General features: G+C 44.7%; 1 protein-coding gene across 1 annotated transcript in view; it reads left to right on the forward strand.

Annotated features, from left to right (window-relative positions):
• Positions 1 to 15,245, forward strand: part of LOC115479932 (cytochrome P450 2A4-like) — a 67,648-nt gene that overhangs the window by 7,601 nt on the left and 44,802 nt on the right. Inside the window, exons 2-3 of the mRNA XM_030218264.1 lie at positions 3,172 to 3,471; positions 15,058 to 15,220. Coding sequence (XP_030074124.1) covers positions 3,292 to 3,471; positions 15,058 to 15,220 — 343 coding nt within the window. The 5' untranslated portion in view covers positions 3,172 to 3,291. The remainder of the gene's footprint in view (positions 1 to 3,171; positions 3,472 to 15,057; positions 15,221 to 15,245) is intronic.

Below are 15,245 nucleotides of genomic sequence, written 5' to 3' on the forward strand. Positions count from 1 at the left end.
CTAGGACTAGAGGGCATGAGTTGAAGCTACAGTGTGGTAAATTTAAAACAAATCGGAGAAAATTTTTCTTCACCCAACGTGTAATTAGACTCTGGAATTCATTGCCGGAGAACGTGGTACGGGCGGTTAGCTTGACGGAGTTTAAAAAGGGGTTAGATAGATTCCTAAAGGACAAGTCCATAGACCGCTATTAAATGGACTGGAAAAATTCCTCATTTTTAGGTATAACTTGTCTGGAATGTTTTTACGTTTGGGGAGCGTGCCAGGTGCCCTTGACCTGGATTGGCCACTGTCGGTGACAGGATGCTGGGCTAGATGGACCTTTGGTCTTTCCCAGTATGGCACTACTTATGTACTTATGTACTTATCTCACTCACACACACACACAAGGAGTGACTCGGGCTGCATATACTGCAGCAGGACATGTTTATTCACTGGTACCCTAGCTGAGATAATATTTAACCATTTCTCTGACGTCGTGCAACTTTCTTACATACTAACTCTTCCTACTTTCTTACCTATCTATATGTTACATTTTTGCTTTACCTTCACCAGTGGCATACCTAGGGTAGTTGACACCCGGGGCTGGTCATTTTTTAACATCCCCCCTACAAAATCCAGTACTAGGCATACCGAAAATACAAAACAAATTGTAAAACAAAACCAGGCAGAATAATACAGATTGTCGATCCTGCACAGTCAATGCCAGCTGAAAGCCATGTCCTTTTCACAAACACAGATACACCCTAATCCACTATAAAATAAGTAATCATAAACATTTTATTTAGACAAAAATTAAACTGAACCCCAAAGATGCCAGGCTCTGCATACAATTCAACACCACAGAAACAGAAAATGTCCCCTAGTACTGTGCAAAATATAAAGACAGCAGATGTAAATTTGAAAAAACTAACAAATACCAATCAACACTTTACAAATTAACAAATAGAAATACAACAAATAATATCATTTTGTTGGACTAATACATTTAACTTTCAGAGGCCAAAACCTCCTTCCTCAGGTAAATACAATATAGTGCTGTTACAGAATCCTATCCTGACCTGAGGAAGGGGGTTTTGTTCTCCGAAAGTAAAATGTATTAAAATTAGTCCAATAAAAAGATTACCTTATTTAATTGTTCTATTTATAAACATTTATTTACACAGCTACAATACTACTTTATCCTAAAGCAAAAAAATAAAAATATATATTTTATTACAGTTTGTTGTCTCTGGTTTCTGCTTTCCTCATCTTCTTTTCACTGTCTTCCTTCCATCCAGCATCTGTCTTCGGTCTCTCTCTCTGCCATCCAGTGTCTGCCCTCTCTCTTCCTTCCATCCACATCTGCCCTCTCTCTCCCTTCCATCCACATGTGCCCTCTATCTCTGTCCCTTCCATCCACCATCTGCCCGTCTGCCCTCTCTCTCTCCCCCTTCCATCCACTGTCTACCCTTTCTATCCCTTCCATCCACTGTCTGCCCTTTCTCTCTGCCCCTTCAATCTACCATTTGTCCTCCCTCTCCCATCCATCCAGGGTCTGTCCTGCCTCTCGCTCCCCCTTCCATCCAGGGTCTGCCCTCCCTCTCGTCCCCCCTTCCATCCAGGATCTGTCCCCTCTCTCTCTCTCTGCCCCCTCTTTTTGGCCCCCAGCTCTAGCCCCATTATCCCACCTGCCCCTAGTTCCAGCCCCAGCCCACATCTCCCACCTGCCCCCCTTTTCAGCCCCACTATCCCATCAGTCCCCAGTTTCAGCCCCAGCCCTTTTCTCCCACCAGTCCAGAGCTTCAGCCCCAGCCACTTCTCCCTGTCCCCCCTTTTTAGCCCCCAGTCCCCACACCCTAGTTTCAGCCCCAGCCCTTTTCTCCCACCAGTGCCGAGCTTCAGCCCCAGCCACTTCTCCCTGTCCCCTTTTCATCCCCTAGTCCCCACAGTTTCAGTCCCTGCCCCTTTTCAGCCCTCAGTTCCAGTACTGACCCCCTTATCCCACCTACCCTCCTTTTCAACCTCCAGTTCCAGTCGCCTTCATCCACATGCTTTGCATTAGGGCCCCCCTTTTCAGCCAAAGAAACCTTTCTCCCATCTGTCCCAGGCATAGACCCATTCTCCCTCCTGCCCCCTTCTCAGACCCCAGTTCCAGCCCCCTTCTCCCATCTGAGCCCTCCCCTTCTCCCATCTGAGCCTCCCTCCCCGACCCAGTCCCCACCTGCCTACCAGCTCCGTCGCCAGATGACCCTCTTCTCCTGCCACCCGGCACCTGACCCAGCCTTTAAAAAAATCTATGAAGCGGCGGTGCGGCGCCTCGTGTCTACTCTGCGTATAAAAGAAGAAAAATCACCTTGTTGGCTGGCCTTCCCTCATTGTGTCCTGCCCTCTGATGTAACTTCCTATTTCCATGAGGGCAGGACACAGTGAGGGAAGGCTGGCCAACGAGGCGATTTTTCTTTCTTTACACACAGAGCAGACGCGAGGTGCCGCACCGCCGCTTCATAGATTTTTTTTAAATGCTGGGTCAGGTGCCGTGCGGCAGGAGAAGAGGGTCGTCTGGCGACGGAGCTAGTAGGCAGGTGGGGACTGGGGCACCAGCGGAGCACCCCACCCCCCACCCGCTGACACCCAGGGCGGACCACCCCCACCACCCCACCCTTGGTACACCACTGACCTTCACTATCAATTATAATGTTCTATTACATATTGTGTTGACATTATAAGTAGCATACCATGCCATACTTTGTATTGTTTTTGAATATTTTTACTGCTGTAATTGCCTATTGCTCATGTTTGATCTATTCGTACTATACACCGCCTTGAGTGAATTCCTTCAAAAAGGCGGTAAATAAATCCTAATAAATAAATAAATAAATGACATCTTAGCAATTAAAAAGGGACATAGCAAACTCCTCTGTGGAACAGTCCTTTTCACTTCACGTCTATGTTCCTTTCAAGAAGGCAGATTTTGAAATATTTTGAAGCATAATCTGAAATGAGATTGTCTTCCATCATTTCACTTCCATCATTTCATAAATAAATAAATAAATGACATCTTAGCAATTAAAAATGGACATAGCAAACTCCTCTGTGGAACAGTCCTTTTCACTTCACGTCTATGTTTCTTTTAAGAACGCAGATTTTGAAATATTTTGAAACATCATCTGAAATGAGATTGTCTTCCAGAGCAAAGTCGGGAGAAATGAGAAGCTGACACATAGGACAAAGATTATAAAAAGAGTCGGGATCAAACGCCTGGGAGAACCCAATACAAGCTAAGAAGAATAAACCTTGTTCCCTCTCACTATGGATGCTGCTGTGGCACAGACCCTCTTCCTGGCTGTCTCTCTGTTCACTCTACTGATCTTGTTCATATGGAAGTCAACGAACCAAGGAGACAAACTTCCCCCAGGTCCAACTCCTCTTCCTTTTTTAGGAAACTTATTGCAGATAGACACCAGTGGAACAGCCAAAGGGCTTATGAAGGTGAGTCTGGTATCTTTTTCTATACTCTAACCTGACCAGGAAAGACCAGTGGTGTGATATTTAATTCATTAATGCTGTCCCAGTCACTCTTAGTCACTGATGATTCTCTGTGACATTAAGCTAGTTAGGTAGCCTCAGAATGCAGCACAGATGCATTTCTGTAAGAGTATGCTCAGTCTTAACTCTTTGGGGTTTAATACTAAGAACACACAGGAATCATTTTTAAGGATGTATATTTATTAGTATGCATTTTGTCTATTAAAATGTTTAGAACTTGTGCAAAATTGTACTTATAAGCCTATACATTAACATACAATCAATTTGCATGCATTAAAATACATGGACATGAAAACGGTAACGGAATTCAAACATGCATGGGATAAGCATAAAGGAATCCTGTGCAGAAGGAATGGATCCTCGGGAGCTTAGTCAAGATCGGGAGGCGGGGCTTGTGGTTGGGAGGCGGGGATAGTGCTGGGTAGACTTATACAGTCTGTGCCAGAGCCGGTGGTTGGGAGGCAGGGATAGTGCTGGGCAGACTTATACGGTCTGTGCCAGAGCCGGTGGTGGGAGGCGAGGATAGTGCTGGGCAGACTTATACGGTCTGTGCCAGAGCCGGTGGTTGGGAGGCGGGGCTGGTGGTTGGGAGGCGGGGATAGTGCTGGGCAGACTTACACGGTCTGTGCCCTGAAGAGCACAGGTACAAATCAAAGTAGGATATACACAAAAAGTAGCACATATGAGTTGTCTTGTTGGACAGACTGGATGGACCGTGCAGGTCTTTTTCTGCCGTCATCTACTATGTTACTATAAACTTATTAAAATAAATGTTTAAAGTTAACTGAAAAAAGCAACCAAAAATCTTCCCTCTGCCCCTGACACATCCCCTCAAAAACTAAGAAAAATAATTACTGTGTGCTTACTGAGTGCAAGTGGCAAAATTACTACAGGACACTTTAGCGTATCCTGTGGTAACTGGCTTTCTGTGCAGTAAGCCCATTTTGGGCTTAGCACCTTAGTAAAGGGGCACTTTGAGAGCTAAACAAACAAGACTTGTAATTTTAAATTTATCCCCAACAACTGACTTCATGTAGAATAGAAAAATCATAGCCCACACAAAATGTGACTATAAAGAATGAGGCAACAGCTGGGTAAGAGCATTTCTCTGCTACCATTAAAGTGTGTCCTGCGCGCTCTGTTATTCAGTACTATTCACTTATTTGCTTGTTTGTTTGGCTAAAGCTTATTATCAGTCAGTCTGGGTGAAAACTCCAACCATTGGCAGATCACAACTTTACATATCAACAACTTTAAACATAAGAGGGGCATGTTTTAAAGAATGTCTGAGTCAAGTGGAGGAGTGGCCTAGTGGTTAGGGTGGTGGACTCTGGAACTGGGGAACTGAGTTCGATTCCCACTTCAGGCACAAGCAGCTCCTTGTGAATCTGGGCAAGTCACTTAACCCTCCATTGCCCCAGGCACAAATAAGTACTTGTATATGTAAGCCGCATTGAGCCTGCCATGAGTGGGAAAACGTGTGGTACAAATGTAACAAAACAAAAAAAAAAATTGGATTGTCCTGCTCATAACTTCCAAAAAAAAAAATCTTGCAGCTATTTCGAACAAGCAAAACGTTCGGATTTCCTGTTTGAAAATAAGAGAGAATGATGTTATTGTGCTCAAAACATCCACAATGAACAGGCATTCCCCAAAATGAAACATTCAAAATATGAATGCCAAAAAAAAAGCAGGAACAAAAACTTCAGTCTGTAAACATTTGTAAAAAAATGGCCACACAGCTGTTCCTGCAGAGCAGAGGGACAACCTAGTGGTCAGTGCAGTGAACTTTAAACAACGGGGCCCAAATACAAATCCCACCTTAATTCATTTATATGTTACAAGCCGTTAAGCCCATTAAAACGGGCAAGAATTTTTAATTTCTGAAATGTAATTTAAAAGTTGATGAATGTAATGTGAGTTGATGTCTATAGTCAGGGGTTTTTTTGAGGGGGTACTTGGGGGTACTGAGTACCGGCACCTTTTCCATTGTCTGCTAAAATTGACCCAGGGATCCCAAATTGTAATAAAAGAGCTCAGGCTCTACACACCAATTCTGCCTTGTCATAGATACTGTGACTGGTTCAGGGGACCTGGCTATAGTGGGGTGGGTCCCACAGTGATCACCCCACCCCTGAAGGGTGACCAAGCATTTGAGTACCGGCACCTTTTTTGCTAGAAAAAACACACTGTCTATAGTACACTTTTATATACTATGTTCTTTGTGTAAACAGCATTAGATCCTTCAATTAATTTACCTTGTTCTAATGTCTCTTTAACTAAAACGTTTACATCTGAAGCATTTCTAACTCTAGAAAATGCGACATACAGCTGTCCATGGCTAAAGACAGGGTTTGGTAAGTAGATTCCAACCTTGTCCAAAGTTTGTCCTTGCGATTTATTAATAGTAATGGCAAATGCTAAATTTAGTGGGAATTGACGTCTTCTAAGTTGAAATGGTAATCCTGAATCTGTTACAATATCTATATATTTTTGATGGAGACAGTTTTTTGTTGTTGGTTTGTATGGCGTTGTACTGCTTGAAAGGGTGCAGGGAAAAGTTGCGGTTATGATCAGCTGTCCGTTGGCTCGCACATCCGGGTGAAAGGGGAGGAGGAAGTACTTTAAGGATGTCATCATTAATGTAAACAATGCAAACGAAAGCCACTAAACAAATGCATTAAAAGAGGTTTGTTAATTTTCAACTTAAATTTTTATGCGAAGCCAGGTCCGGTAGCCTGTGCGGGTGGGTCTGCTTAGTTTGGGTCCGGTGCAGCGGCGTTTGCGTGGCGGCATAGTGGTCTCCATGTCCTTTGTTATTTCTTGCGGTTTCCTGTTTTGTTCTCCACCGCGGTCCCACACAACATCCCCATTGGCTGCCTTGCTCTCTCCCCTGCTCTTCCTTCATGTCCAGCAACCCTCCTCTCTCCCCTGGCCTCCCCCCCTATGCAGCAACCCTCCTCTCTCCCTCCCTTGCCCTCCCCCCATGTCCAGCAACCCTCCTCTCTCCCCTGGCCTCCGCCCCCCCCCCCCCGTGCAGCAACCCGCCTCTCTCCCCTGGCCTCTCCCCCCCGTGCAGCAACCCGCCTCTCTCCCTTGCCCTACCCCCCATGTCCAGCAACCCTCCTCGCCGCCGCTCCCTCCTTCTTCCATGCCGGGCCCCCTGCAGTGACATCGTATCGATCTGCAGCACTTTAACACGTAGGCGAGAGATGCTGTCATGTCAGTGCAGGGGAATGATCATTCCAACCAAAGATTTATATGAGGTATTAAGGAGGTAGCCACTCTAACCCCATGTAATTTCTCACCACATCCAAAATTATACCACGTTAGAATAGCAGCCTTTCCACTTAATTGGTAGAGGAGTGTGGTAGCCATGTTAGTCCACTCTTAAGGTTATCAATAGAAATCAAACAAAATAAAACATGGAAAAGAAAATAAGATGATACTTTTTTTATTGGACATAACTTAATACATTTCTTGATTAGCTTTCGAAGGTTGCCCTTCTTCGTCAGATCGGAAATAAGCAAATGTGCTAGCTGACAGTGTATATAAGTGAAAACATTCAAGCATTACTATGATAGTCTGACAGGGTGGGAGGATGGGGGTGGGTCGGAGGTATGCATGGGGACATCAAAGCATATCATTGATAGTCTAACAGGATGGGTGTGGGTAGGTGAGGGGTGGGGTGATCAACAGAGACATACAGCTTTATGGTTTATAATGGGCTAGTAACCCCAGGTCCTTGTTAAGTCCTTTCTGTTGGGTGTTAAAATATTCAATCATTCTGACTTCAAAGGTCTTACGTTCTTTTATGGTTTTAAAGTTACCTTTCAGTATTCTCACTGTGAAATCACTGGTACAGTGTCCTGGTCCTGTGAAGTGCTGTCCCACCGTGGTGGGGGCCCTACTGGCTGTATTGTTCATGTGATGTCTATGTAAATTGAATCTTGTCTTAAGCATCTGGCCTGTTTCTCCAATATAGCATCCTTCGTTACATTTTTTACACTGAATGATATATACCACATTGGAAGATGAGCAAGTGAAAGATCCCTTTATGTTGAATATCTTTCCTTTGTGGGTAACTGGGGGGTCCTGTGAAATATTTTGGCATAGTTTGCAACTGGATAAATTACAGGGACGTGTGCCCTTCTGTTCCTTTTCAGTCTGTGATGGAAGTTTACTTCTGATTAGCTTGTGTTTTAAGTTGGGTGGTTGTCGGAAGGCCAGTACTGGCCTTTTTGAAAACTTTTTGAAAAAGAAACAAAAGTGAACAGTCATCTTTACTTTCTGACAATCTGCAAGAAGAATGACATCATTCCCAAACGACTGAGGATCAAAAATCCTTTGGCTACTATTTACAATTCTGACTATGCAGAGAAACTCTGCAATCTCACCTGAAGAAACTCATACCAAACCAACCTGCTGTGGGCTCATTCTACATGCTACCCAAGATCCACAAACCGGGAAACCCTGGCAGACCAATCATATCAGGTATTGGCACACTCAAGGAAGAAATATCTGGATTCATAGAGGGAATTCTGAAACCTCTCGTACACAAAACTAACAGCTTCATACAAGACACCACAGACTTTCTGAATAAATTGAAAAATATCAAGCAACTACCACCTAACACCCTTCTGGTCACGATGGATGTAGAATCACTATACAGCAACATTCCACATGGGGATGGCATAGTTGCATGTGGAAGACTCCTAAAAAAATCCACACTGGACCATCAATACTCACAAGAAACTATTACAAAATTAATCAAATTCATTTTAACTCACAACTACTTCCGCTTTAACAATGATATCTATCTGCAAATAATGGGCACTGCGATGGGCACCAGGACAGCACCCCAATATGCCAACCTTTTTATGGCTGAGCTGGAAGAGACATTTCTGAATACACACCAGACCAAACCTCTAAAATACTACCGGTACATCGATGACATTTTTATGATTTGGACGGAGGGTGAAGAAACTCTGAAACAATTTTATTCTGCTGTCAATACATACCATCCTACAATCAGATTCAAAATTGACTACTCCCCAGAAAAAGTCAATTTTTTGGACACCACAGTCTCAATCAGTGATGGCTGTATACAAACATCTATATACAAGAAACCCACAGACAGATGCAGCTACCTCCACAACTCCAGCTTCCATCCTTCACATACAAAAAGATCCATCATTTACAGCCAAGCCACAAGATACCACCGTATCTGCTCTGACCCAGGGGTCAGAGACAGACACCTTAAAAGCCTGAGTGCATCCTTCAAACAGAAAGGCTACAACCCCAAAATAATCTCCAAGAATATTGCCTCCTCCCTCAAAACACCCAGGGAGAATCTGCTACAGTACAAGGAGAAAAAATCCACAGACAGAATTCCCCTTGTAGTGACATACAATCCAGAGCTGGAAAAACTGAGGAAAATCATAAGAGATCTACAACCTATACTCCAGGAGGATGAATTACTGAAAGAGATATTCCCATCCCCACCAGTACTGGCCTTCCGACAACCACCCAACTTAAAACACAAGCTAATCAGAAGTAAACTTCCATCACAGACTGAAAAGGAACAGAAGGGCACACGTCCCTGTAATTTATCCAGTTGCAAACTATGCCAAAATATTTCACAGGACCCCCCAGTTACCCACAAAGGAAAGATATTCAACATAAAGGGATCTTTCACTTGCTCATCTTCCAATGTGGTATATATCATTCAGTGTAAAAAATGTAACGAAGGATGCTATATTGGAGAAACAGGCCAGATGCTTAAGACAAGATTCAATTTACATAGACATCACATGAACAATACAGCCAGTAGGGCCCCCACCACGGTGGGACAGCACTTCACAGGACCAGGACACTGTACCAGTGATTTCACAGTGAGAATACTGAAAGGTAACTTTAAAACCATACAAGAACGTAAGACCTTTGAAGTCAGAATGATTGAATATTTTAACACCCAACAGAAAGGACTTAACAAGGACCTGGGGTTCCTAGCCCATTATAAACCATAAAGCTGTATGTCTCTGTTGATCACCCCACCCCTCACCTATCCACCCCCATCCTGTTAGAATATCAATGATATGCTTTGATGTCGCCATGCATACCTCCGACCCACCCCCATCCTCCCACCCTGTCAGACTGTCATAGTAATGCTTGAATGTTTTCACTTATATACACTGTCAGCTAGCACATTTGCTTATTTCCGATCCGACGAAGAAGGGCAACCTTCGAAAGCTAATCAAGAAATGTATTAAGTTATGTCCAATAAAAAAAGGTATCATCTTATTTTCTTTTCCATGTTTTCTTTTGTTTGATTTCTATAGATTCTACATGGAATGTTGCTATTCCACTAGCAACATTCCATGTAGAAGTCAGCCCTTGTAGATCACCAATGTGGCCGCGCAGGCTTCTACATGGAATGTTGCTAGTGGAATAGCAACATTCCATGTAGAATCTCCAATAGTAGCAACATTCCATGTAGAATCTCCAATGGTATCTATTTTACTGTCATAGTAATGCTTGAATGTTTTCACTTATATACACTGTCAGCTAGCACATTTGCTTATTTCCGATCTGAGGAAGAAGGGCAACCTTCGAAAGCTAATCAAGAAATGTATTAAGTTATGTCCAATAAAAAAGTATCATCTTATTTTCTTTTCCATGTTTCACTTAATTGGTGACACTTACATATGCAGGTTTATTCTGAATTGGGGCTGCATCATTTAGTGCAGCTCAGGGGTCATCTCCTAGTGTGATAAAAAAGTTTGGAAGATGGTATTCTGCTGTTTACAAATATATGTGCTGAGAAGTCCTGTCTGGGTGTTCATCTGGGATTGCTCGTTCTGGATCTATGATGAGATCGTCACAACTTAGTGTTTTGCGGCGCCCTCGCAGGGATGTAGGTGTGGGAGCAGCGGCGTAGTTATGGGGCCCTTCACGGAGGGGTGCGGCAGCGGCGACATCATGGAGGGGGGTGGAGGTAGGTGCTCCGGCGGATGCAACCTCGGGGAGGGTGTTGGAGGGTGCAGTGCTTGTGGCGTCGACCTCGTGGGGTTGGAGGGGTGGTAGCGGTGGTGTAGTGGGTGTAGTGACGCATTTCCGCAGAACAGCTGTGCAGTTCTGTGCACGCACGGCACGTAGGTCACTGCTCATTTATTAGATTGTGAGCCCTCCAGAAACAGATAAAAACCTATTGTACCTAAAGGTACACCACTACAATAGCTATCTTGTGTATTTTTTCACAAAGAGAGTGGTGGATACTTGGAATGCCCTCCCGAGGGAGGTGGTGGAGATGAAAACAGTAACACAATTCAAAAATGCGTGGGATAAACATAAAGGAATCCTGTTCGGAAAAAATGGATCCTCAGAAGCTTAGCAGAGATTAGGTGGCAGCACCGGTGGTTAGGAGGGGGGGCTAGTGCTGGGCAGACTTCTATGGTCTGTGCCCTGAAAATGGCAGATACAAATCAAGGTCAGGTATACATATAAAGTAGCACATATGAGTTTATCTTGTTGGGCAGACTGGATGGATCGTACAGGTCTTTTTCTGCCATCACCTACTATGTTACTATTGGGCTCATTTTTGAAAGAGGACGTCTATCTTTCGACATAAATCGGAAGATGGACGTCCTTCTCCCAGGGATGTCCAAATCGGTATAATCGAAACCCAATTTAGGACGTCTCCAACTGCACTCCGCAAGGACGGCCAAAGTTCAAGGAAGTGTGTCGGAGGTGTAGCGAAGGCGGGACTTGGGCATGCCTAACATGTGGACATCCTTGACCCATAATCGAAAAAAACAAGGACGTCCCTGACGAACACTTGGATGTTTTCACCCGGACATGCTTTTCTTACAAATAAGGCACAAAAAGGTGCCCAAAATGACCACGTGACCCCTGGAGGGAATCGGGAATTACCTCTCCTTACTCCCTGTTACGTTTGTGAAGGAAACAGGGAGCCCTCCAAAACCCACTACAAACCCACTGTACTCACATCTAGGTGCCCCCCTTCACCCGTAAGGGCTATGGTAGTGGTGTACAGTTGTGGGTAGTGGGTTTTCGGGGGTGGGTTTGGGGGGCTCAGCACACAAGGTAAGGGAGCTATGTTCCCGGGAGCAATTAATGAAGTCCACTGCAGTGCCCCCTAGGGAGCCCAGTTGGTGTCCTGGCATGTCAGGGGGACCAGTGCACTAAAAATGCTGGCTCCTCCCATGACCAAATGGCTTGCATTTGGTCGTTTTTGATATGGACGTCTTTGTTTTTTGAAAATCGCCGAAAATTAGAAACGTCCATGTCTAGGGACATCCAAATCTAGGGACGGCGAAATTTAAGGATTTGGATGTCCCTGACGGTATTTTCAAAACGAAAGATGGACGTCCATCTTGTTTCGAAAATACAGGTTTCCCCGCCCCTAGATTTCACCGTTTTCCAAGGACGTCCAAATCGCAAATTGGACGTCCCTTTTGAAAATGCTCCTCTATGTATCATGTTTGCAGATGTCTTATAAATTCAGGTACAGTAAGTATTTCTATGTTTCACAAGGGTGCATATATTTGTTCAGGGTGCTAAGGGAAAGGGAATGGGACTTGATATACCACCTTTCTGTGGTCGTTGCAACTACATTCAAAGTGGTTTGAATAGTATATACAGGTAGGGCGGCTGAGAGGGGGGGCAGGGAGGACAAAATTCCCCGGGCCCGGGACTCCAAGGAGGGCCCGGTGACGGGGTCTCTCGCTCGCTCCTGTTCCCAGGCCGCCGGTGCCACAGTCCCCAGTCTCCACCTACCTACCCTCAGCTCCCTTCTGTCTGCCATCCGACCACCTTCATTTAAAAAGCCAAAAGAAATTTCGAAATTGGCAGTGCAGCGCCTTCTGTGTGAGAAGAGGCAGCTTGCCTTGGGCAGGCCTTTCCTTTGTCCCGCCCTCCTCTGATGTAACTCCCTATTTCCGCGAGGGCGGAACACAGTGAGGGAAGGCCCACCCGAGGCGATCTGCTGCTTCTCATACAGAAGGTGCTGCCGATTTCGAGATTTTGTTTTTTGTTTTTTTTTAAATGAAGGTGGTCAGATGTGGCAGACAGAAGGGAGCTGAGGGTAGGTAGGTGGAGACTGGGCACTGCGGTGCCGGCGGCCTGGGACCAGGAGAGGTAGGCGACAGCAGTAGCGATTGGGGGTAGGCAAGGGCGGGGCAGCAGTGATCCTTGGGGGGCTGGTGGCGGCCTTGCCCCGGGTCTGGCTCAGTCTCTCAGCAGCCCTGTATAGAGGTACTTGTTTGTACCTGGGGCAGTGGAGGTTTAAGTGACTTACCCAGAGTCACAAGGAGCTGCAGGAGGAATTGAACCCAGTTCCCCATGATCAAAGTCTGCTGCACTAACCACTAGGCTACACTAGCAACATTCTATGTAGAATCTGAAATTATTGATATACTGCCTTTCTGTGGTTTTGCAAATATACTCAAAGTGGTTTACATAGTATATACAGGTCCTTATTTGTACCTGGGGCAATGGAGGGTTAAGTGACTTGGCCAGAGTCACAAGGAGCTGCAGTGGGAATTGAACCCGGTTCCCCAGGATCAAAGTCTTCTGCACTAACCACTAAGCTGCTCCTCCACCAGCAACATTCCACGTAGAATCTCAAATAGGGCAAGGGAAATGATAAACCACCTTTCTGCAACTACATGCAAAGCTGTTTATAGTATATACAGGTACTTATTTGTACCTGGGGTAATGGAGGGTTAAGTGACTTGCCCAGAGTCACAACAAGCTGCAGTGGGAATCAAACCCATTTCCCCAGGATCAAAGTCTGCTGCACCAACCACTAGGCTACTCCTCCTTATACTTGCTGTTCTATTAGGAATGGCCACAAGAAGTAGGCCATTGGAAGGGAGCAAGTGTATTTAAAGAGCTGAGATGGACCGTGTTTACATGGCCATTTCTAATACAGAAGCAAGCAAGTAGAAGGAGTAGCAGTGGACACTGAACAATGGGACTCTGGTGTAACTCCCACTTTAACGCTACAAATATATACACCCTTGCGGAATCGCTTTGCTCTGTTCATCAGTTAAAGCGGTATATCAAATCTCGAATAAATAAAAAAGAATGTAGGGGTCTATAAAATATATTTAAAAACAATGGGATCAATATTCAAAATGATTTTACCAGGCAGGAGAGACTCAGGTAGATGGTGGACTTCCATATTTTATTGAAACATTCCATCAAATAAGGTGAAATTTGGTGTATCATAATCTTATATTGTTCCGTCGGAAGCTTATCTGTGTCTAATGCTTCAAGACGAAGCAGTATCGCTGTTGCACTTTCATTGAATTTTGTCAACCGAGATATAGAGTTAGAAGCATAAACAGCAGCTGTTTTTACTTCATACTTTGGGCAACAGGGATGTCCATTATAGATTGGTGCACAGCTGCTCAAGGATTTCACTTTCTCTTCTCATCTGAAGTTTTTTTGAGATCATTCACAGCTCAAAATAACAGTTCACTCCTGACAAAGGCTGATAAGCCAGAAAAAAAAGGCTTGTGTTGAGTTTGTGATGTTCTCTTGGACAGTATTTGAGTCTGTGAATCAATCTCCAAAGAATTTGTGAATCTACTCAGGATACATACAGTGATTAATGAAGGAATACCTTTTACTACTTACTACTTACTACTACTTAACATTTCTAAAGTGCTACCAGGGTTACAGAGCGTTGGACAATTTAACAAAGAAGGACGGTCCCTGCTCAAAGCAGCTTACAATCTAATGGACAAAAAGTGCAGTCAAACAATTTGGGGAAGTCTAGATTTCCTGAATGGAGGTATAATGGTTAGGTGCCGAAGGCTTTGAGCAAGGATTTGAAGATAGGTAGGGAGGGGACTTGGCGTATGGGCTCAGGGAGTTTATTCCAAGCATAGGGTGACGCGAGGCAGAAAGGGCGGAGTCTGGAGTTGGCGGTGGTGGAGAAGGGTACTGAGAGGAGGGATTTGTCCTATGAGCGGAGGTTTCGGGTAGGAGCATAAGGGGAGATGAGGGTAGAGAGGTAGTGAGGGGCTGCAGATTGAGTGCATTTGTAGGTTAGTAGGAGAAGCTTGAACTGTATGCGGTACCTGATCGGAAGCCAGTGAAGTGACTTGAGGAGAGGGGTGATATGAGCATATCAGTCAAGGCGGAAGATAAGACGCGTAGCAGAGTTCTGGATGGATTGAAGGGGGGATAGATGGTTAAGTGGGAGGCCAGTGAAGAGTAGGTTGCAGTAGTCAAGGCGAGAGGTAATAAGAGAGTGGATAAAAGTACGAGTGGTGTGCTCAGAGAGGAAGGGGCAAATTTTTCACTACTGGATCACCTTGGTGCTTCATTTCTTCCTCTTTCGAGGTTTTGCTTGCACTGTGCATGGAAGAACTGCCCCCCCCCCCCTTTTTATGAACTCCAAGGCTGTCTTCTATGTGGAAAAGTGCCATTTTCTAACAGAATAAATATGAACTTTTCAACTTGTTTAAAAGAGATTTCTGTTGGTTTTCCTTGCAGATGAGTGAGAAATATGGCCCTGTGTTCAGTCTATATATTGGCTCTGAGATGGCAGTGGTACTGTCTGGCTATGAAGCGGTGAAAGAAGCCCTCATCGATCAAGCAGAGGTGTTTGGTGGAAGAGGGAATATGGAGTCATTTAACCAGACTGTACAGGGTTTTGGTAAATAATGTTCCATACGTTGATA

This window comes from Microcaecilia unicolor, chromosome 11 (genome assembly GCF_901765095.1).
Source record: "Microcaecilia unicolor chromosome 11, aMicUni1.1, whole genome shotgun sequence".
Classification (NCBI taxonomy): domain Eukaryota; kingdom Metazoa; phylum Chordata; class Amphibia; order Gymnophiona; family Siphonopidae; genus Microcaecilia; species Microcaecilia unicolor.